The sequence below is a fragment of the Palaemon carinicauda genome, chromosome 24 (assembly GCF_036898095.1).
Source record: "Palaemon carinicauda isolate YSFRI2023 chromosome 24, ASM3689809v2, whole genome shotgun sequence".
Taxonomy (NCBI): Eukaryota; Metazoa; Arthropoda; class Malacostraca; order Decapoda; family Palaemonidae; genus Palaemon; species Palaemon carinicauda.
This window is the reverse complement of record NC_090748.1, coordinates 69,319,215-69,343,358: the sequence shown is the minus strand read 5'-3', so window position 1 is coordinate 69,343,358 and position 24,144 is coordinate 69,319,215. Positions and strand designations below refer to the sequence as shown.

At 45.8% G+C, this 24,144-nt stretch overlaps 1 protein-coding gene across 1 annotated transcript in view; it reads right to left on the bottom strand.

The window, feature by feature from the left end:
* Window positions 1-24,144, bottom strand: part of Ac13E (Adenylyl cyclase 13E) — a 286,840-nt gene that overhangs the window by 242,210 nt on the left and 20,486 nt on the right. Inside the window, exon 2 of the mRNA XM_068348168.1 lies at window positions 17,651-17,915. Coding sequence (XP_068204269.1) covers window positions 17,651-17,907 — 257 coding nt within the window. The 5' untranslated portion in view covers window positions 17,908-17,915. The remainder of the gene's footprint in view (window positions 1-17,650; window positions 17,916-24,144) is intronic.

Here is a 24,144-nt window from a genome sequence, read left to right as displayed (position 1 = left end):
AATGGCGGCTGAAGGCTGTACAGCAATGGGCAATGACCTAGTGTTAATACACCGTGGTAAAGCCTCAGGAGGTGATAAGGTTACCTCGTTATTTGACATTTTGTCAGATAGTAAACTTTTTTTTGAGCTATTGGCAGTGCTAGGTTGGTTTGATTTTAATGCCTTAGCATATGTATTTGATTTATTTAATAGTCTTTTGGCATGGGTCACACTTATGTGTTCTAAGTTTGATTTGTTGAGGGCAGCTTCCTCCAACTTATATAGCTCGCAAATCTTGTCTGTGGATTTGTGATTCGAGCTGCAATTTAAACACCTGGCTCCAAGTGCACACTCTCCATGGTAAGATTTGGAGCAAATACCACACATCTTCTCATTTTTGCAAACTTTGGACGGGTGCCCAAATTTAAAACAATTAAAGCATTGCAATGGCTTCTGCTTGAAGGGTCTTACTTTAATCCTTTCGTTCTCGATAATAATATGAAAAGGTACATCAGCATCCTGGAACGTAAGGATTATCATTGATGTACCTGGGACTTTATGAACTTTCCAAACATTTAATGGACACATGGCCAGTATCTCCTCCTCTGTAAAATCATATAGGTCTCTGTTAAAAACTACGCCCCTTCCGTAGCTAAAATTTAGGTGGGGTTTGACATCTAACTTAATGTCATCATTATTTATTTTCATATTGGACAATATTACCGACTGTGTACTGGATTTGGCATGGATAAGGAAACTATTTTTTCCGAAACGAGATATATCGCCTGGTGCAATAGTTCCTATTTTTTTCTGAATCAATTTGCATATTTTAAAATAATTCCCTGTAACCCCCTTTGATTCAGCTATAAGCCACATCGGTGGTTTTGGATTTCTCTGGGAGGGCATGACTAAATCTGTGCCTTTTTCCAACCAATCGGCAGGCCTGTACACATCTAAATCTTTTGGTACCTTATCGCAGAGAGCAGCCACGACATTCAAGTTATTAATATTAATATTATTCAAATTACTTATTGTACTAAATGCTTCGTCATAACTACTATAAGATATCCATGAATCCCAAGTTTCAGCTACAAGTTTCATCCTTATTTCTTTTATGCATCCATAGCATTCAAATGCTTTACATAGATCATCATAATTTGTTTCTATTGAAATTTGTGTAACATGGAGGATTCGAAGTTTCCTCGTGTTACCCAAATTACTCGATTTAGAAATATCAGTAGAATGGTCCTTTCCCGTTCCGAGGTCATCAACAGAGCTATCCCTTATCACATTAGCAGAGGTCGTCAACAGTGCCGGGGGAGAGTCAGCGTATCCAGGGGATGGGGGTTCGTTCCTTAAAGAATCCATTATAGTAAAGAGAGGGAAAAGAGTTAGTTTGATGTACCTGCTCGAGAATGTTAGGCCATCACGCGTCGGAAAGGAAATTTGCACTCTCTACTATCGGCACAATGAGAGTATACTTCCCAGATGGTCCACTCCATACCCTACCCGAAGGATAGCATCAAAACAGATATAGAGGCACAGGTGTAAGCTGAACCCGCCTGTTAGGACTGAGACCAAGAAATTATGGAATCATCCTCCCCATATCTATAATGACGGGCTTCCGGCCAAAAGCCGAGAGTCCTACCCCAAGCATTGGATCCCCCTGGATTCCGAAGACCCAACACTTGAGAATAGTTCCGCCAAAAAGGTCCAAACCATCTTCGGGATGGCTGAAATCATCCAATACTCTCATATATAGCTTTGAATGCAAACACCTCCCAACCGCGATACCTCCTCCCACTCATCAAAGCAGGCAGCAATAAAGGATGTATGAACATCCCCGCCGGGGCTACAATGGATGTGAAAACATCCAAGCCATAGGAGAAAAGAAAAAAAAAAATAAATAAATAAATATATATGTACATAATATATACACACATATAATGAGGGAAATTTTTCTCATAGAGTTTTGAAAGCAAGACTAAAGAAAGTTTGTGAAATTAGGATAAGGTCGAAGTAGTATTGAGAAAAAGAAAAAGGTAAAAGAGAGAAATTTAGATTCAAACTGGGGGAGCAATTTCCCCAAGTTCGAGAGCCCTCTTGCCCGTCACCAAGTTTCAGCACGGGAATTAAATGCCGTGCTGAAGCTTAATGACTTCATCAATGCATTCTCTCATTAAGAGGGCCCTACCTGAGAAGACTTTCCAGCGCGAGGTGGGTTTTCCCTCATTGATGCGATGGGGGAACGCCTCACCTAACGTGACTCCCCTGAGGACGGGAAGTCTGTCCGAAGGGGAGGGAGAAAAAGTCTGGGGGGGTGAGGAGGCCTGCCTCAAAGCCTTACGAGGAGACAGCTTTGTCCTCGGAGAAGTTACCACACCTGAAACTCCTCTTTTCCTCTTCAGGGGAGTAAAAGCTGCCAAGGGTTTGTGGCCCAACTCAGAGAGAACAGGCTTAAACGCATGCGCGACCGCTCTGATCAGTGCCCCAAACCAAGGCTGCTGGCTGACGGTTGCGCTGTCAGACACTCCCTCTGGAGGGAAAGGGATCAACTGATCCCTGGGTTCGCCTGAAAAGAAAAAGATGGAGAAGTGTCCCTGGACCTTTCTGGAATCTTCCCCCCTGCCGGCGAGCACACTGTTCTGCGCTTGCCGGGGGGGGGGGGGGGGGGGGGGGGGGGGTGTGGTGATGGTGACCTTGCCGCGCGATGTCCTGCAGCCTCGCGCGTGGGAGAGTATTGGCAATCAGCACGTGCGCGATGAGGAATAACCAGGGTCGCGCGCGTGCGATGGCGAGGGTGCGTGCGTAGGAGCGCGTGCCGGAGACAAAGGGTGCGCAGAAGGTAGATTGCGCGCTCACGCGCGCGAGGATGAATGTTCGCGCGCGCAGGATCAGGATGAAGAGCCCGTGCAAGAGATGATACCGTTGGGCACGAGTGCACAGGAGAGACATCTTTTGCGCGCGGGCGGGCATGTGTGCGCACATCAGGCTGGGGAGATGGGCGTGGACACGCATCCTCGTCAGCGCGTGTGGGTGACTGCGCGCGAATGCGTGCTGGCGAGGAATGGCGCGCAGGTGAAGATTGACGAGCGCTGACAAGTAGGGTAAGCTTTCAACTTCCCTACTGCGCCCAGATCGGAGTATCGTGGGCGTGCAGGAGATCGTTGGCGCGGAGAGCGCTGGCACGCAGGTGAGCGCTGGCGCGCAGGAGAGCAATGGTGCGTTGGTGAGCGCTGGCGCGCAGGAGAACGATGGCGCGCATGGCATGCAGAAGGTTGAAGGCAGGCAGTGGCGCGCTGGCGATCATGGGAGCGCTGGCGATCATGGGAGCGCTGGCGCACAGGTGAGCGCTGGCGCACAGGTGAGCACTGGCGCGCAGGTGAGCACTGGCGCGCTTTAGCAGGAACATTTGGCAACGGTGAGCGCTGGCGCGCAGGTGAGCACTGACGCGTTTTATCAGGATCGTCGGCAGCAGGTGCGCGCTGGCGCGCAGGTGAGCACTGGCGCGTAAGGGACGTATGCGTCAATTTGCGTATACGCCCTTGTTGCCCCGAAGGGACCGTTGCCTGTTTCACAAAAACAGGATTGGTAGGCGCCCACAGCAGCCAGGAATAGCGACGGCAGGTCAGCAGGTGTGACGGGTGGAAGGTCGGCATGTCCTTTATAAGGACGACCTTCCACCGAAGGGGATCGCGAACGATCCGCAGAGAGGTCCAGGGTTGTAGCAGGAACAGTCAGAGATCGATGACGAGACTCCTCTGCAGCGGACTGCAACGGTGACATTGAACTGAAGAAGCGCCTCCTCACACCCTTGTGAGGTGATGGAAGTCCTCTCCGGCAAGGAGGAAGGCGAGCTTTACGCCGTATGCGCCCTCTGGGGGCCGTTGGGTCAGCGAGCTGACCGTCAGCAGTCCTCCGAAGAGGAGTCTCTGTGAGTGAACTCCCCCGAGGGGGAGAATCACCGGCAGGAGAGACTGTTGGACATAGTTCCTCCTTCGAAGGTTGAGCAGAGGGAGAAACTAAGCCTTCAGCTACAGCAGGTTGAGCAGTTGCAGAGGGCGAAGATACCGCATCGGAAGCCTCTGCCACCACGTCGACGATAGACAGAGGATCAACCTCTGCCAAAGTCGGCGATTGCTTGACAGCAGCACCCAACCGGATCATGTCAAACAAGGCTTCCTTGGAGGGCGAACCTTCGAGCCCCAAGGAAGACCAAAGCTGGAATAAATCATTAGTACTCACATAAATATTTAATTCCTCCCCCGGGGGAGGAGGTGGAGCTGCCTCGCTAGGGGAGGCAACGCCATCTCCCGAACCCCGAGGTCGGGAAGCAGAACCATGGCCTACGCTACCACTCGAAGGTCTCCCGAAGAAAACTGATTGAGCGGGAGCTTCAGAGGAGGTTTGGGCAACGAAAGAAGAGTTCTTGGGATTTTCTTTTTTCAAAGAAACCTTTGAAGGAGAAATATCCCGCCTGGACTTCTTCTTCCGTCGCCGAGAAAACCTCTCCCACTGGGAAGTAGACCACTCCCTACACTTATTAGTTCTATCACACCATTGGCCCCTACAATAAGGACAAAGGGTGTGAGGGTCCGTCTCGACCGCCGACATAAACGTACCACAAGGGCGGTCGGGTAATCCAGGACACTTGCGCATGATATCATTGGCCAACTTCACAAACACACCTGTAGGAGAGAAAGCAAAAAGGAATTAATGGCTGTCAGAGAGGCGAGGGTGAAAGCGGACACGTCCGGCTACCACCCGAGCCGAGAGCAAAGTGAGCTCAAGCACAGGTGTGTGTGAGGGGGGGGGTAGCAAGCTACCCTCCCTACGCCCCGCTAACTAGCGGTGGGGTAGTAAACCCTCGTTAAAATCTAATGGCTCGTCATTTCAGCTACGCCGAAAGTAATAACCCCTATTAAATAGCGTGGTTTGTATGTCAGTTACGGAACAACTAACTATCGCAAATAACGAGGCCTGACTGTATAGTGAGTTGAAGCTCGCATAGATACCACTTAATCAAAGAGAAAAAATTAAGTTCTATGATGCATCACATCAAGAGATGTGCACCGTTCTCACTAAACTTGTGTGCTATACAACACATTCCAAATGGAGAGAGGTATTAAGCGCAAAGGCCGACAAGTGTGCTGCAACCCTTCTACCGTTGGCGAGTGCTGGGTTAGAAAGATGATCGCGCGGAACTCCCTCAATTGTATGCGGCGGTGAAACTGATTCAGTAGCAAGACTTGTAGTAACCGTAGATTGAAGTTCTGTACATTGCCATAGTAAAGCAAACCCTGAACTAGCGCACAGGTAGTCGCGAGCACCCCTGTGCATTACCAAAGTCGCGAGCACCCCTGTGCGCTACCAAAGTTGCGAGCACCCCTCTGCGCTAACAAAGTCACAAGCACCCCTGTGTGCTAAACCTTAGGTCTGTTTCTTCTTCAATTGCACAAAAAAATTGGCTTATTGAGTCTTTCAAGATTTTTGATGATCAATCTATTTTGAAGTGTTTTAATTCTTTCCCTTTATCTTGTTTTGAGTATTGTTCTCCTGTTTGGTCTTCAATTCCTGATTCTCATCTTAATTTGTTGGACAGGAACTTACAGTCTATTAAATTTCTTATTCCTGATCTAGATATTAATCTCCGGCACCGTCGTTCCATTAGTTCATTATACATGTTGCATGAGATTTTTTTTGTATTTCTGAACATCCTTAACATGACAAATTCCGAGATAATTTGTATTTTTCCTAACTATACAAACATTAGCTATTTAATATGGGTATTACATTCGGCTTAGCTGAAATGACGAGCTATTAGAATTTTAACGAGGGTTTACTACCCCCATCGCTAGTTAGCGAGGGGTAGGAAGGGGTACCTTGCTACCCCCCACCCACACCTGTGTGCTGAGCTCACTTTGCTTAGAGGTAGGATTTCACGGAGGATAGGGCTGGCGGCCAAGTTTGATTGAATAGCTAAGGTTTGTATAGTTAGGAAAAATACAAATTATCTCCGAATTTGTCATTTGTTCCGTAACTGAAATACAAACCATGCTATTTAATATGGGTGACTAAACCCTTAGGAAGGGTGGAAAAGTCCCAGCCATACTGGCTTTTGGCTTTGCCCGGGGACTCATTACCTGAGTGTGTCAGCACTCAACAATAAAGAGTCCCTGCACCTCGCTCGCACCTTGCTATGCAAGGGCTGTGACCTACGTAAGCTGTGTGTGAAGGATTGTGTGTGACTCGTCCTAGGAAGTTGACCTGAAGTTCTTTAGATGGAAAACTTTAGGCTAGGACTTTCCCAATACCACCTCATCAGGGTATGGGGACGTGACAGTATTAACTTAATACTAGGAACACAAGGAAACATGGTTTACCCGCAGTGGTTTGAGGTCAGCTGTGCAGAGAACCCAGGATGCTGGTTTCCCCAAGAGAAGGGAGGATGAAGAAAAGAATATGGGCCAGACATAACTTTTCTTTCATGCAGACTAAAACCGGGTAACAATGCCCTCAACCCTCTGCTACTTGTCCATTAAGAAGCCTGAAGCTTAAACTAGCTGTTGGGCAGCCACCACAGAGCCGATAGAGAACGTATCGAGCCTCCTGTGGGTCACGTCTTGCAGGTAGTGGGCTGTGAAGGTCGTCTGACGCTTTCACACTTCTGCTTGTAGAACCTGCGTCACTGAGAAGTTTTTCTTGAAGGCCAGGGGCTACGCCCCTGACATCATGAGCTCTAAGTCGACATGACGGAGGAGGGTCAGGATTCAGGGACAGATGGATTACCCTACGAATCCATGCCGACATGGTATTCTTGGTGACCCTCCTCTCTGTTCTCCCAGTGCTCACAAACACAGCTTGCACCTGGGGACAAATGCAGCCATTCTTTGAGATATAACCTCCGACTCCTTACTGGACACAGTAGGGGAAGGTCTGGATCATCTGTTACAGAACGAAGACTCGAAATCCGGAAAGAGTTGAATTAAAGATCAGGCACTCCCGGATTCTGTGTCTTAGCCACAAACTCTGAGATGAATATGAACGTTACCTCCCCTCATCCCCTTGCATGGGCGATGTCAACGAGAGACCATAAAGTTCACTAACTCGCTTGGCCGAGGCCATTGCTAGTAGGAACACCGCCTTCCAAGTTAGGTGGCGATCAGAAGCCTGGCGAAACGGTTCGTAGGGAGGTCTCTTAAGAGGCCTGAGAACTCAAACCATATTCCATGGAGGAAGTCTCACTTCCGACTGAGGGCAGGTAAAATCATATCTTCGTCAAAGTAGGGAAAGTTCCAGCGAGGGAAAAATCTCCACTCCTTTGAGCCTAAAGGCTAGACTTAAGGCTGAGCGATAGCCTTTCATTGCCGAGACTGAAAGGCGCATTCTTCCCACAAATATACGAAGAACTCTGCTATTGCTGGAATAGTGGTATCGAGTGGAGAGATACCCCTTCACGACTCCAACCACAGGAACTCGCCACTTTGCCTGGTAGACCTCTGCGGATGATCTACGCAGGTGTCCAGACATCCCATTCGCAACTCGTTGCGACAATCCTCTCTTAGTGAGGAGATGCTGGATAGTCTCCAGGCTTGAAGTCGAAGCGAAGCTACGGCTTTGTGAAAGATGTTGGCATGTGTTTGTTTGAGTAGGTTGTGCCGTAGAGGGAGTTCTCTCGGAAGTTCCGTTAGGAATTGCGGAAGGTTCGGAAACCATTCCGCGTGACGAGCCACTAAAGGGTCATCGAGAGATTGACCGATATTCTGGTCTTGTTGAGCATCCTCCTCATCAGACAGAACGAGGGAAAAGCTTACACGTCGGTGCTGCCCCACCGTAGTTGGAAGGCATCTTGCCAGAGTGCCTTGGGATCTGGGACTGAGGGCCAATACAGCAGGAGCTTGAAGGTCAGTGCTGTAGCAAACCGATCCACAGTCGGGTAATCCCACAAAGTCGGGACTTTGTTGGCTACTGGATGATCCGAGGACCACCTGGTACTTATTATCTGAGAAGCTCTGCTTCGACCGTTGGCGAGCACATTCCCTTTGTCTGGGATGAAGCAAGCCGATAGAGGAATTGAGTGGACTTCGGTCTATCTCAGTATCTCTACGGAGAGATGGGATAGCTGCTCAAAAAGGTACCTCCTTGCTTGTTGATGTAAGACACTACTGTGGTGAAGTAGCTCATCACACCACAGAGTGATCCGCCATGTCCTTGTTGGAACTGTTGAAGGGCCAGGAAGACGGCCTTCATCTCTAGCAGATTTATATGGAGGCACTTTTCCGATTCTGACCACAAGCCTGAGGTCCTGTGGTACAGGACGTGGGCCCCCCACCCCCTTCCTTTGAGGTGTCCGAAAACAGCATCCAAACCGGAGGAACGAGAGGATCCATTTCCCTTCGTAGGTTCTCGCTTGTCACCCACCACTGGCGATTCGTCCGTTCCGCAGGATCCATAGGGATCATGGTATCCAAGGAATCGCAGCCTTGATTCCACTAGGACCTGAGTCGCCCCTGGAGAGACCTCATCCTGAGGCGACCGTAGAGAACTAGACGAGCCAAGGGTGAAAGGTGACCGAGGAGACGTAACCACGATTGGGTTGGAAGCTCTTCTCGTCTGAGGAAAGGGCTTGCGACTCTTCTCAGCCTTGCTATCCTGTCGTCTGATGGAAAGGCGTTATGGAGATTGGTGTGTCTATAATCATGCCTAGGTGAACCAGTCATTGATTGGGCAGCAGAGCGGACTTCTCGAGACTTACCATGATCCTTAGATCCTGGCAAAGTCGTAGAAGTTTGTCTCGGTGTCAAAGAGGGAATGACTCCGAGTCTGCTAGGATCAGGCAGTCATCCAGATAATGGAGGAGACGGATCCTGAGTGCCCATGATGAAATTAGGGTGAACAGTCCGGTGAAACCCTGTGGTGCTGTGGAGAGACCGAAACACGGCACCTTGAACTGGTACTCTTTGTAGTCTATGCTGAATCCAAAGTACTTCCTTGAAGACGGATGGACTGGGATCTGGAAGTACACGGCCTTCATGTCCAGAATACACAAGAAGTCTTGCGGTTTACTGCCAGACTGACTGTGTCTGCGGTCTCCATGCTGACCGAAGTATGCTTTAATCTGGACCTCTGCCCACAGAGTTCGCCGCCTTGCTGATCCCATGACAAGGGTATTAAATGACACTGGATTCGTCCTCAGGGGAGGTAGAGATAATGTGAACAGGACGCGATATCCCTGACTGATTACGGAAATCGTCCACGAAACGGGCCTGAGTTGCTGCAACCTGTCTGCGCAACCTTGAAGGTATCCCGCCACTGGTGGACATGCAGGGAAACTGCCAATCCTAGCGTTTGCAGCCTCGGTTGCTCCTTCTAGTATTCTTCCCTCCCCTGGGGAACTTCTTGCCTTTCTTGTCCTTAACTGGAAAGGGCTTAGACCCCACTGTCTTAGCTTCCTTTGATTTGATAGGACGTGGCTGATGAGGTGCTGGTTTATAGGGCTTGAATATCAAAGCCCTATACAGGAGAGTCTCGGTGAATTCCTACAACTCTCCGCCGCCTGCTTCACGTTCCCATAACGAAAGAATGTCTGAGCCTGAAGATTTGGTGCTAGAGGACTCCTGGTATTTTCTTGGAGTCCTTGACTCCCTCCCGGGAGGGATGCAGGACTCCAACCACGACGGAGGCAGGCTCTTCTCCACCTTTATTTGAGAAAACTTTATCGTGCGAGGTGGGGTTTCCCTCAATGGTGTGATTGGGGAACGTCTCACCTCCCGTAACTCTCCTGAGGGCGGAAAAACTTCGTCCAAAGGTGAGGGAGAAAAGGCTAAGGGGGGAGAATCCCTGCCTCGAAGACTTACGAGGAGACAGCTACGTCCTCAGAGAAGTTACCTCGTCGGAACTCCTCTTTCCTCTTCGGGGGAGTGGTTGCAGTCAAGGATTTGTGGCTCCACTCAGAGAGAACAGCTTGAAAGCCTGTGCTACTGCTCTGATTAAGAGTCCCAAACCAGGCTGCCAGCCAACGGTTGCGCTGTCAGACCATCCCTCTGGAGGGGAAGTCGTTGTAAAAAGATAAGGATGGCATGTCCCTGGACCTTTCTGGAACCTTCCCCCCTACCGGCAAGAACGCTGTTCTGTGCTGGGGGGGGGGAGAAATGTGGCAATGGCGCCCTTACCGCGCGTTGTCCGGCAGCCTCACGCGGGGGAGGGTATTGGCGACAGCGCTAGGGAGCACGCTGGCGCTTGCGCGATGGGAAATACACGGGGGTCGCGCGCGAGACTTCAGATTAACGTGCAGGATCAGAATGAAGAGCCCGTGCGGACCAGAATTTTAGCACGCGCGGGCGTACGAGATTGTTGGAGCTTGAAGATCGTCGGCGCTTAAGCGAGTAAGAAGATCGACGGTGCTTAAAGATCAACGCCGCTAAAAGATCGTCGGCGCTTGCGGGCGCAAGAAGATTGTCGGCGCTTGAAGATCGTCGGCGCTTGCGCGAGTAAGAAGATCACCGGCGCGGGAAACCATTGGTGCCTGCGGGCGGACGATCGTCGGCGCTTACGCGCGTAGGAATATTGTCAGTGCTTGTGCGCAAAAGAAGATCGTCGGCGCTTGTGCGCGCAAGAAGATCGAAGGCGCTTGTCCGCGTAAGAAGATCGTCAGCGCTTGCGCGCGAAAGAAGATCATCGGCGTTTGAAGATCGTCAGCGCTGGCGCGCGAAAGAAGATCGTCGGCGCTGGCGCGCGAAAGAAGATCGTCGGCGCTTGCGCGCGAAAGAAGATCGTCAGCACTTGCGCACGAAAGAAGATCGTCGGCGTTTGCGCACGAAAGAAGATCGTCGGCGTTTGCGCGCGTACGAAGATCGTTGGTGTAAGAAGATCATCGGCAAGTATGCGCGCACTAGTTGCCTAGGATGCAGGGTCAGCTGACAGGACGATCAGGAACTGGGATGTGTCCTTAAAAAGGGATGGGCATCCCCCGATGAGGACCGTAGGCAGGACTGCTTCAGAGTCCAGAGCCGAAGTCCTTCGTTGCAGTGCAGGTTGAGCTGGTAGATCAGTAGGTCAGCTGGCAGGACGATCAACACTGAAAGTTCTGCTTGATACTCCGAGGAAGGGTCTCTATGAGAGACCTTTCCCGCGAACGGGAGAGGTGCCCTTCGTAGAAGAGACTAGGAGACACTCGCAGGCTGAATCACTGGTGAGCGCCTGTGCGCTATCTCAGGAAACTCCAACAATTTGCACTGATGCGCAGGTGAACGTTGGCGCGCAGTCCCTGGAACAGCATGTCTCTGGATGGCAGTCTCAGGAATAGCAGGCACAGCAGGCGAGCGCTTGCGCGCAATTGCGCACAAGCGCGCAGGAGAAAGTTAGCGCGTAGGGGATACCTGGCGCTTAAGGGACTTACTCACAATGTGAGAAAGCCCCTTTTGCCCCGAAGGGACCGGTGCCCGTTGGATAACGGGGTGCGTGGGAGCCCACAGCGTCAGCAGCCAGGAACGGAGACGGCAGGTCAGCAGGTCTAGGAGATGGCTGGTCTAATCAGGAACAATCCTCCGAAGAGGGCTCTCTATGAGTGGCATCTCTCGCGAAGGAGAGAGGTGAACACTTCGTAGAAGAGACTTGAAGACACTGGTGATGGCGCCCCTTAGGGCCGTTTGATCAACAAGCTGACTTATAAGGAGCAATCCTCCGAAGAGGAGTCCTTAAGAGTGGCCTCCCTCGCGAACGAGAGAGGTCACAAGACTGATCCTGCAGCTGCTCAGCCCCTTGAGCATAGCTGCAGGTGCGACCGCTCAGCCCCAAGAGCATAGCCACCTGAAGTTTTCATGCGCCCGGCCTTGCAACCGTTCAGCTCCTTGAGCATGGTTACAAGCGCGGTCGCTCAGCACCAAGAGCATAACCGCCTGAGGACCAGGAAAACCCATCCAGGAATTATTAAGGTATGAAAAGTTCCCCCTCTGCAGGGGGAAGCTCTCAAACCTGGGAAGGGAACCTCCCTCGGAAGGGAAGTTATCTACCCCTGGAGACGAACCTCCTTTGCGTTCTAAGATGAACTGAAGAGCTGACAGTTGTCACGGGAGGACTTCTAAGAGAAGGGATAACGCCCATGACGATGTCCTAGAGAGATGGCAGCGATAGCAGACTCCCCAGGCACAAACAGGACAGCTCTGCTTCGTTGGCACACTTTAGTCAAACGAAGAAAAACTGCATAGTTAACTGGGAAAATAGTTAAATAATTATTTAACAGAAATTCCCCCGGGAGGAACTCCGGCGAGTAACCCCGAGGGAATAGCAAAACATAAGAATTAAAAATTAAGTATGCGCCCTCATCCCCCACTGACATTCACGGGAGAAGGGGGAGGGCGGAGAACTGTAACAAAAACAGAATTATAACAGAATTGTAATTATGTAATTCATCCATAGACTCCTTTAAGGAAGGACTGGAACGTCAGGACCTCGGGGTTTTTAACTCGAGTCTGAAAGATTAACTTGAGTCTGGACTAAAATGACTTCTAGAAGAGCTAGAAACACGTTCTCTGGATCAAAATGGGTGTTTTTGAGGATGGTGAGTTCAATAGTAACATTTTCAACACCACCTGGGGTCATCTTCAAGGTCTAAAGGTCATTTATCAAGGTCAAATTTGTGAATTTTGGTCATTTTTGCTCGTTTTTTGTGTGTAACTCATAAATGGTGAGAGATAGCTGATTATAATATGAGGCAAGTCTGCAGAGCTGTCCGAATTTAATATATATTGTCATATATCGTCCTTCAAGAAAGGACTGGAACGTCCCCTGATCGGGGTTTTTAACTTGAGTCTGAAGGATTAACTTGAGTCCTGGACTAAAATGACTTCTAAGAAGGGCTAGAAACACATTCTCTGAGTCAAAATGGGGATTTTTGAGGACGATGAGTTCAATAGTGACATTTTCAACACCACCTTGGGTCATCTTCATCATCTTCAAGGTCAAAAGGTCATATTTCAAGGTCAAAATAGTGAATTTTGGTCATTTTTACTCGTTTTTGTGTGTAACTCATAGATGGTGAGGGATGGCTGATTATAATAAGAGGCAAGTTTGTAGTTCTGTCCAAATTTAATATATATTGTCAAATATTGTATTACTCAAACATTCCAAACAAGCCCTAAAACAATGAAACACTAAAATAAGAAATAAAGAACGGTATTTCTCATCACAACAAAACTCAAAGACATTAACATTTGATTAGATGAACATCACTAGATGGAGAGCTTTTCTTGCCTCCTGAGGCATCTCACAGCCTTTTCTTTGTCACTTACATTGAGAACCTGAGCTAAAGTCGTACCGTTCTCTATTTCTTATTTTAGTGTTTCATTGTTTTAGGGCTTGTTTGGAATGTTTGAGTAATACAATATTTGACAATATATATCAAATTTGGACAGAACTACAAACTTGCCTCTTATTATAATCTTCCATCCCTCACCATCTATGAGTTACACACAAAAACAAGTAAAAATGATCAAAATTCACTATTTTGACCTTGAAATATGACCTTTTGACCTTGAAGATGATGAAGATGACCCCAGGTGCTGTTGAAAATGTCACTATTGAACTCACCGTCCTCAAAAACCCCCATTTAGACTCAGAGAACGTGTTTCTAGCCCTTCTTAGAAGTCATTTTAGTCCAGGACTCAAGTTAATCCTTCAGACTCAAGTTAAAAACCCCGATCAGGGGACGTTCCAGTCCTTTCTTGAAGGACGATATATGACAATATATATTAAATTCGGACAGCTCTGAAGACTTGCCTCATATTATAATCAGCTATCTCTCACCATTTATGAGTTGCACACAAAAAACGAGCAAAAATGACCAAAATTCACAAATTTGACCTTGATAAATGACCTTTAGACCTTGAAGATGACCCCAGGGGATGTTGAAAATGTTACTATTGAACTCACCATCCTCAAAAACCCCCCATTTGGATCCAGAGAACGTGTTTCTAGCCCTTCTAGAAGTCATTTTAGTCCAGACTCAAATTAATCTTTCAGACTCAAGTTAAAAACCCCGAGCAGGGGACGTTCCAGTCCTTCCTTAAAGGAGTCTATGAATTCATCTAAGAATGATCACAAATAGTAAGAACCACTGACCCCCGAAGAAAAGTGTTCTCCACAGAGAAGCTGAAAAGTTAAAAATACAATTAGATTTCATTAAAAATAATTGAGACAAATAAATGGAATAGCAACCAAACCTGCAACGGGAAAGAAGCTTCCGTAATAGTACGTAGTAATAGTAAGTGGGAACAACCTGGAGAAGAGAGAGAGACCGTAGTCAATCTAAACTCCCACATTCCCTTCGCTGAGAATCCATTTCCCCGTAGGAAAGGAGGAACAGTGAAGATAATAGACGAATGAAGAAAGTCCAGCGATGACGATTCCCCACGGCGGCCGAGTTTACGACCGAAAGACCAAGAGGGAGAGGCCGCACCCCATGACGTGAAACCGCGGTGGCCTAGCACTACACCGGTGACGTTGTCGTACACTACACACACAGCACAAACACTGAAAAGAAAACTTACTACATTTCTATACACAAATATATACATAAACATAAAGAATGTTTGTATATATATTACAAGTATAAGAAAAAGTAAAAAGACAAAAAGCATTAATGGCTGTCAAAGAGGCGAGGGTGAAAGCGGACACATTCGATCACCACCCGAGCCAAAGTAAAAGTGAGCTCAGCACACAGGTGTGTGAGGGGGGAGGGATAGCAAGCTACCCCTCCCTAATCCCCGCTAACTAGCGATGGGGGTAGTAAACCCTCGTTAAAATTTTAATGGCTCGTCATTTCAGCTACGCCGAAAGTAATACCCATATCAAATAGCGTGGTTTGTATTTCAGTTACGGAACAAATTCAGATCTTCCCAGACAGTTCCATGCTGTTTGTAATACTAGGTATACTGTTAATTCTAATAGTCAGGCCTTCTCCATCATGAGGCTCAATACTACACACTACTCTAGAAGTTTTATTCCAGCTGTGACCAAGTTGTGGAATGATCTTCCTAATAGGGTAGTTGAATCAGTATAACTTCAAAAGTTCAAATTCGCAGCAAATGTTTTTATTTTGAACAAGCTTACATAAGTCCTTTTATAGTTTATATATCAAATATGTTTTAATGTTGTTAATGTTTTTAAAATATTTTATCTTAATTTTTCATTACTTCTCATATCATTCATTTATTTCTTTACTTCCTTTCCTCACTGGGCTATTTTTCCTTGTTGAAGCCCTTGGGCTTATAGCATCTTGCTTTTCCAACTGGGGTTGTAGCTTAGCTTATAATAATAATAATAATGGGCAGAGAGTTTAGCGCGTGTGTTGTCTAGAAGAGGAGACTCGCTAGAAGACTCGATGAAGAGTTTGCTGCAGCAATAGTGAGCGCACGCTATTCTGCACAATGAGTAGAGATGAGTCTTGCTGGAAAGAGCAACAAGCCTGAAGAAATAGTGCATGCATCTATTGTCCTCTCACATTGAAGTTTATAGATGGAGCACTCAGCACTCCTTGTCAAAGAAGAGAGGTTCTCCGTCATACATGATGTCGGCGATTCTCACTGCAAGTGGAAAAATTGCTTTCCATCAAAGGTGAAGGGCAACTCTCCCTCCGGAGGGTAAGTTGCTCAAAACTTTGTGAAAGTTAACTTTCCCTTGGAAGGGAACTTGTACAACACCTGGAGGCAGACCTCCCGGCAGCACTCTCTGCTTCCCGTCAATGAACAGAGCTCAAGTTGAAGGTAGACATCAAGCGTTGCCTATGACGATAATACTGCTTCCCAAGTTACTGGGTACCCCCCCTACTCCACCATTAGGAGAGACGATTGGCTCACGCTGGTCGTCGTCTTACTGGGATCCTTTAGTCACGCGTTGTCTTCAAAGTTGTGTCACTCGTCAAAACTCCAGCAGGAGTTTGGCTGAAATGTGGTCATGAGCCAACAGGCAATCACAAGCTGACGGACAATCACAAGCTGATGGGCGATCATGAGCTGACGGGCAATCACAAGCTGACAGGTGATCACGAGTAGAGGAGACGTCACGAGAAACGCAGTCGCTAGCTGGAACCTGGTTGTGAGCTGGAAGTTGGTCGCGAGCTGGTAAGCAAAGTCGTCTGGATGATGTCGAACGGGGTTTGGTCGATCACTCCAGATCGCGTCGGTCATCTCTGTTGATGGCGCTGCGTGCTCAGATGGAGAGCACTGATTGTTCTCAGTGAGATCTCTCTGATCATGAGAAGATCGCTTACGCAAAGTCGGCAATGTTGCCCTGATCGTCAGGACCCCCACGGGAGTGTGACGAGTGTTCCTGTGAGGATCTGAAGAAGGAACTGGGCAAGTCGAGGAGGTAGGATGAGGAGAGTCTGCTAGGCGAGGCGAGTCAGCTGGATGAGATGGGTTTGCTGAGCGAGATGAGACAAATGGGAGTCAGGCGAGGCGAGTCAGCTGGATGAGATGGGTTTGCTGAGCGAGATAACACAGCTGGGCGAGACGATCTGGAAGGGCAAGTGAAAAAGGACGGTCGCTGGAAGCATTGAACTCGCCGGCGAGGTATCGCAGCTGCACCCAGCCTACGAGCTATCTCATCCTCACGCTCTGACGAACCACGCTGCGAGGGACTACAGAATGGCATGGACAAATAAAACACCAGAACATGCTTCAGACTTTGCACTCCCTCCTCCAGCTGATATCTCAGATTGAGGGAGTGTGTCGTCGTCAGCACTGAAGAGACCACTCAGAAGAAGACCTAACCTGTAAATGGGAAAGGTATCCCCTGAGAGGAGCAGGAACATGCTTCAGACTTTGCACTCCCTCTGCCAGCTGACATTTCAGAGTGAGGGAGTGCGCTGTCGTTAAGAGCTGAAGAGACCACTCAAGGGAAGACCTAAACCACAAATGGGAAAGGTGTCCTCTAAGAGGAGTAGGAACATGCTTTGCACTCCCTCCGCCGGCTGACATCTCAAAATGAAGGAGTGCGACATTGTCAGCGCTAAGAAGCAAGGCCAAGGTCAAGCTCTAGGTCAGCTGCTGGCGTCTTTCTCGCAAGAACTGTAAAGGTGCAGTAACAGAAAGCGACGCCCCTGGGGAGGTCAGAGCCACTTCGCTAGGGTAAGCGGCGGAGTCCTCCCGACCTAAGGTTTGTCCGGCGTTCAACGGAAAAGACGAAACCCTCTTTGACTTCCCCTATGCCAACTCCTAAACAGCAACACCCACACTGTAAAAGTAAAAGAAATGAAAAGAACAAAAATTAGTCAAAAGCCAGTCCAAAAATGTTAAGCAGTAGGGAGAGAGACAACGTCCACTCTCTACAAAGCCAAAGGCAAAAGTGACGATAGAACACAGATGTATGTGTGAGCGGGGTAGCCAGTACTACCCTCCTACCGCACTGCTGACTAGCGTTGGGAGAGTTATACCTCACTAAAAGTCTTATGGCTAGTCTTCCAGCTTTGCCAAAGCATATTCTCTAATAAAGAGCGGAAGGGTTTGTATTAGTGTTGGAACAAACAAAGTCAATCTGGTCTGAAAGAGGGACAAATATTAGAATAATGAACTAATCTATTAAGCACAAAAAATGAGTACTAAACCAACTCTTAAATAAGTTTTAAAAAAAGAGCAATTCTGACGAACATTATTAGAAATCTAGACTAACCAACCTTGGGTCCCACCAAGTTAGAGCAGCTCTTTCAAATAAGGTGGGACAACAAGAGCTTTGTCGATGTGAGCCTAACATCAAGGCGTGAAGATGAGGTGTGAGGGAGAGTCGAATGGCTTCTTCCTCCTCCATGACACCACCTCCTTCTGTTCCTCCTCCTCCTCTGCCAGTCTGACCACCGGTTCCAGACACCATCTTTAGAGGTATGTACTTCGTAATTACTGCCAAATTATTTTTCTTCGAAAAGAATATAGACATCTACAGATCTGAAAGAAATGTTAAACATTACAAAACTTCACTGCTTAATATTTTTCAAAATTTAATTTCTCTAATACAAGCCTATTGGCTTCTATGTGCAAGTCTAAATGAATGCTATTCAATATGGTGTACTATAGTGTGAAAAATTACAGGTTTGAAAGTAACATAACAAATTTGGAAGTAACTTGTGTTTTTCTAAACAATACAAACCTGGAGCTATTTACAATATAGGGTACATTACTTTTGGGGTAGCTGAAAGACGAGCAATAAGACTTTGAGTGAGGGATAACTACCCTAACCAGTAGTTAGCGGGAGGGTTAGGGGTAGCGGGCTACCACGCTCGCTCACACACCTGGGCTGAGCACCCACTTTGTTTGCAGGTAGGACTTTCTTGGGGAATAGGTACTGGAGGGCCAATCTGTATAGCCTAAATAGCTCCAGGTTTGTATGTTAGGAAAAATACAAATTACTTCCAAATTTGTCATTTGTTCCATAACTCTATACAAACCCTCGCTATTTAACCCTGGATAGGTACGGTGGGTCGTTTGCGACCCCGAGCGTCAAAAAAAAACAGGTTTTTCTCACGTGACTCACCCCTGTGACTGAATTTGTGGGTGATCGACCTGCAGGAGGTGTCTCCCCTACACGCTCTAGTAGTGTCCAGATGTGCATTGCTGTAGCTGTACTCCTTCCCCGATTTCTGAGACGCGTCGGGGTCGTTCGCGTCCGAGTTTACCCTTCTGAGGTAGTTTGCATAATTATCAAAGTTATTACGTATTATGAAATTGTCGTAGAATGGTGCAACTTGTATAGGTTATCAGTTGTGGAAAGTCTTGGTGGATTGTTTGGCTACCATGTGCATGTTTTTTTTTTTAGTTAAAATGTCGTTCATCACCACGAGGACCATTTTACCGCGAGTGCCCCTTTTTCATTTTTTTTCATTTTTTTGCCAAGTCATTTTTCCGTAAGATATTGCCAAATAGTGTCGTAAAACTTTTGCTTGTTTAGTGTTGGAAAGTGTGTCTAGATGATCTGGCTACCCATGCATGACTTTGTTTTTGTCAGATACGACGTAGTTACAGTATTGGTATATTGGGTATTTAACTGCGGTTACCAATTTCTGTTTTTTTTTCAATATTTGTAAAAATTACTACGTAGTAAGGAATTGCCGTATATTATTCATTTTTTTTTCATGTTTATGTGTTAGAAAGTGTGCCTTGATGGTTGGGCTAACACGTGCATGTCTTTTTTTTTATCTGAGATGTCGTATATTAGAATGTCGGGCATTTTACCGCGAGTGTCCCTTTTTCATTTTTTTTTCATTTTTTTGCCAAGTCATTTTTCCGTAAGATATTGCGAAATAGTGTCGTAAAACTTTTGCTTTTTTAATGTTGGAAAGTGTGTCTAGATGATCTGGCTACCCATGCGTGATTTTGTTTTTGTCAGATACGACGTAGTTATTGGTATATTGGGTATTTAACTGCGGTTGCCAATTTCTGTTTTTTTTTTCAATATTTGTAAAAATTTACTACGTAGTAAGGAATTGCCGTATATTATTGATTTTTTTTTCATGTTTATGTGTTAGAAAGTGTGCCTTGATGGTTGGGCTAACACGTGCATGTCTTTTTTTTTTATCTGAGATGCCGTATATTAGAATGTTGGGCATTTTTCCGCGAGTGCCCCTTTTTATTTGTTTTTCATTTTTTTGCTTAGTCATGTTACCGTAAGGAATTGGCAAGTAGTGTCGCAAAACTTATATTTTTATAGTGTTGGAAAGTGTTTCTAGATGATCTGGCTACCCATGCCTATTTTTTTTTTAGCCAGATATGGCGTATATATAAGTATGTGTTCGATTTTCCTGTGATTGCCATTTTTTCGTTTTTTCCCATTTCTTTCAAAATTACTACGTACTAAGGAACTATCACAGAGTAATATTTCTTTTATATGTTTATTTGTCGGAAAATATGCCTTGATGGTTTGCCTAGCACGTGGCTGAAATTTTTTTTTTCTGAAATGCCGTATATTAGAATGGCCATTTTTCCACGAGTGCCCCTTTTTATTTGTTTTGCATTTTTTTGCTTAGTCATGTTACCGTAAGGAATTGGCAAGTAGTGTCGCAAAACTTATATTTTTATAGTGTTGGAAAGTGTTTCTAGATGATCTGGCTACCCATGCCTATCTTTTTTTTAGCCATATATGGCGTATATATAGGTATGTGTTCGATTTTCCGGTGATTGCCATTTTTTCGTTTTTTCCCAATTCTTTCAAAATTACTACGTACTAAGGAACTATCACAGAGTAATGATTCCTCTAGATGTTTATTTGTCGGAAAATTTTGTTTACTTTTTTTTTGACTGAATATCATCAAATTTTTTTAGCTAAAATATTGTTTTACATTTTTTTTTTCGATTTTATTTCCCTTCAAAAAAAATTTTTTGGGTCAGAATTTTAATTTTATAGTCGTAAAATAATCGACAATTATCCAGCAACCCACCATACAATTTTTATGCATATCCAATAATAATTAGATTAGTAAATAACACCTTGAAATTGACATACCCTTCCTACATTTCAAGTGGCAGATTAGGGAGTCTGAGTCAGTGTGGTTGGCGGCCATTTTGTGGACATATCCGAAGCGTAAGCTGCCCTATCTATATATATTCTTGTTCCCTATAGAATTTGTGATATTTTGGTATATTTTTACCTGCATAAATATCATATTATATATTAAATATATGTATTTTTTTACGAAATTTCCAAGTACTCAAAAAATTACCTTTAGATATGGCCCCTGATATAAATGTAATTTACAAAATAATAAAGATTTTTTTACATATTTCTATTTTAGGATAACATATGTTTATTCCCTAAAAAAATTAGCCACTTCCTATTTCATTTGGGTACCCAAAAAAATTCATGAAATTTGGACAATTTTTTTTGGCCAAAAAAAGTTACCCTTTTTTTCTCATTTCAGATCTTCACCTCCATGGGTCTGACTTCATCCAAAATACATCAAGATGTGTCCTAAACATTCAAGAATCAATTCCTAAAAGGATTTGTGTATATATGTATAAACTTTTTTTTTATGAATTTTTATGTCAGGTCTTTTTTTTTTTCTACTTAATTTTTTAAAATATTTATAATAAATAGTTTTTCTGCAGATGAGTAGTATTTATCTTTACAGTTGTTTTAAGCATTCATTGAAGTTTTTTTTGGCAAAAGAAAAAAGGAGGTTACTGCAAAAACTGATTTTTCAAGAATTTTTTTTGGCGTCGGGGTCGTTCGCGTCCGAGTATACCCTTAAAGGGGTGTCCGAGGACCGTACCTATCCAGGGTTAAAGGGGATGACTTACTAGCCATTGGCATTTGACCTAGGGTTCTCTCCTGACGATACAGATCGTAAATGGTAGGAACCCTGGATCTGTGAAACTAGCAATGTGACTTGGTCTAGCAATAAGATCTTTGAGTCATAAGAATCTTTAAAGCACTTAGACCTTACTCAATCCCCCCATCGCTAGAGGTATTGGAGACGCAACAAGTATTATTCAATACTGGGTTACACAAGGAAAATGGATCTTACCTGTAGAGAGGTGCTGATTCCCCAAGGGAGGGGAAGGTGAAGGAAAGAAGGAAGCCTGCCATTCTAACTCATTCAACCCAGATTAACCTGAATAACCTTAGCCATCAACCCACTACTACTTGTCCATCAAGGAGCTTGAGGTGTTTAGACCACTTGTTGTGCAGCCACAACAGGACCAATGGAAAACGTCTTCATTTTCCTGTGGGTTAAGCCTTGCAGGATGTTCAAAAAATGTTATTTTTATTAATAAAATAAATTTTTGAATATACTTACCCGGTGATCATATAAGCTGTCAGCTCTGCTGCCCGACAGAAAAACCTAAGGACAAAATACGCCAGCGATCGCTATACAGGTGGGGGTGTACATCAACAGCGCCATCTGTCGAGCAGGTACTCAAGTACTCCATGTAAACACAGAACCAATTTTCTCCTCGGTCCACTGGGTCTCTATTGGGGAGGAAGGGAGGGTCCTTTAATATATGATCACCGGGTAAGTATATTCAAAAATTTATTTTATTAATAAAAATAAAATTTTTCAATATTAAACTTAGCCGGTGATCATATAAGCTGATTCACACCCAGGGGGGTGGGTAGAGACCAGCATTACATGTTTACATTATTAAGAGCTAAGTATTTTGTATTTCATTTTAGCAGTTATTCAAAATAACAAACATAAAATAAATAAGTACCTGGTAAGGAAGTCGACTTGAACAATTACTCTGCCTTTTTAAGTACGTCTTCCTTACTGAGCCTCGCGATCCTCATAGGATGCTGTGCGACTCCTAGGAGCTGAAGTATCAAGGGTTGCAACCCATACTAAAGGACCTCATCAAAACCTCTAATCTAGGCGCTTCTCAAGAAAAGAATTTGACCACCCGCCAAATCAACCAGGATGCGAAAGGCTTCTTAGCCTTCCGGACAACCCAAAAACAACAATAAAAAACATTTCAAGAGAAAGATTAAAAAAGGTTATGGAATTAGGGGAATGTAGTGGTTGAGCCCTCACCCACTACTGCACTCGCTGCTACGAATGGTCCCAGGGTGTAGCAGTTCTCGTAAAGAGACTGGACATCTTTAAGATAAAAAGACGCGAACACTGACTTGCTTCTCCAATAGGTTGCGTCCATTATACTCTGCAGAGATCTGTTTTGTTTGAAGGCCACTGAAGTTGTGACAGCTCTAACTTCATGTGTCCTTACCTTCAGCAAAGCATGGTCTTCCTCATTCAGATGGGAATGAGCTTCTCGTATCAACAGTCTAATATAATAGGAAACTGCATTCTTCGACATAGGTAAAGAAGGTTTCTTAATAGCACACCATGAAGCTTCTGACTGTCCTCGTAAAGGTTTAGTTCGTTTTAAATAGAACTTAAGAGCTCTAACAGGGCACAAGACTCTTTCTAGTTCATTTCCAACCAAATTAGAAAGGCTTGGAATATCGAACGATTTCGGCCAAGGACGAGAAGGTAGTTCGTTTTTGGCTAGAAAACCAAGCTGTAAAGAACATGTAGCCGTTTCAGATGAAAATCCGATGTTCCTGCTGAAGGCGTGTATCTCACTGACTCTTTTAGCTGTAGCTAAGCAGACGAGGAAAAGAGTCTTTAAAGTGAGATCTTTAAAGGAGGCTGATTGTAGCGGCTCGAACCTTTCTGACATAAGGAATCTTAGTACCACGTCTAAATTCCAACCTGGTGTGGCCAAACGACGCTCCTTCGAGGTCTCAAAAGACTTAAGGAGGTCCTGTAGATCTTTGTTGTTGGAAAGATCTAAGCCTCTGTGACGGAAGACTTCTGCCAACATGCTCCTGTAACCCTTGATCGTGGGAGCTGAAAGAGATCTTTCCTTCCTCAGATATAAAAGGAAGTCAGCTATTTGAGTTACAGAGGTACTGGTTGAGGATACTGATACCGACTTGCACCAGCTTCGGAAGACTTCCCACTTCGACTGGTAGACTCTAAGAGTGGATGTCCTTCTTGCTCTAACAATCGCCCTGGCTGCCTCCTTCGAAAAGCCTCTAGCTCTCGAGAGTCTTTCGATAGTCTGAAGGCAGTCAGACGAAGAGCGTGGAGGCTTGGGTGTACCTTCTTTACGTGTGGCTGACGTAGAAGGTCCACTCTTAGCGGAAGAGTTCTGGGAACGTCCACTAGCCATTGCAGTACCTCGGTGAACCATTCTCTCGCGGGCCAGAGGGGAGCAACCAACGTCAACCTTGTCCCTTCGTGAGAGGCGAACTTCTGCAGTACCTTGTTGACAATCTTGAACGGGGGGAATGCATAAAGGTCTAGATGGGACCAATCCAGTAGAAAGGCATCTATATGAACTGCTGCTGGGTCCGGGATTGGCGAGCAATAATTTGGGAGCCTCTTGGTCATTGAGGTTGCAAAGAGATCTATGGTAGGTTGGCCCCATGTGGCCCAAAGTCTCTTGCATACATTCTTGTGAAGGGTCCATTCTGTTGGGATGATTTGACCCTTCCGACTGAGGCGGTCCGCCATGACATTCATGTTGCCTTGAATGAACCTCGTTACTAGAGACAGGTTTAGATCTCTTGACCAGGTGAGGAGGTCCCTTGCGATCTCGTACAACTTCAGAGAATGGGTCCCTCCTTGCTTGGAGATGTACGCCAAGGCTGTGGTGTTGTCGGAGTTCACTTCCACCA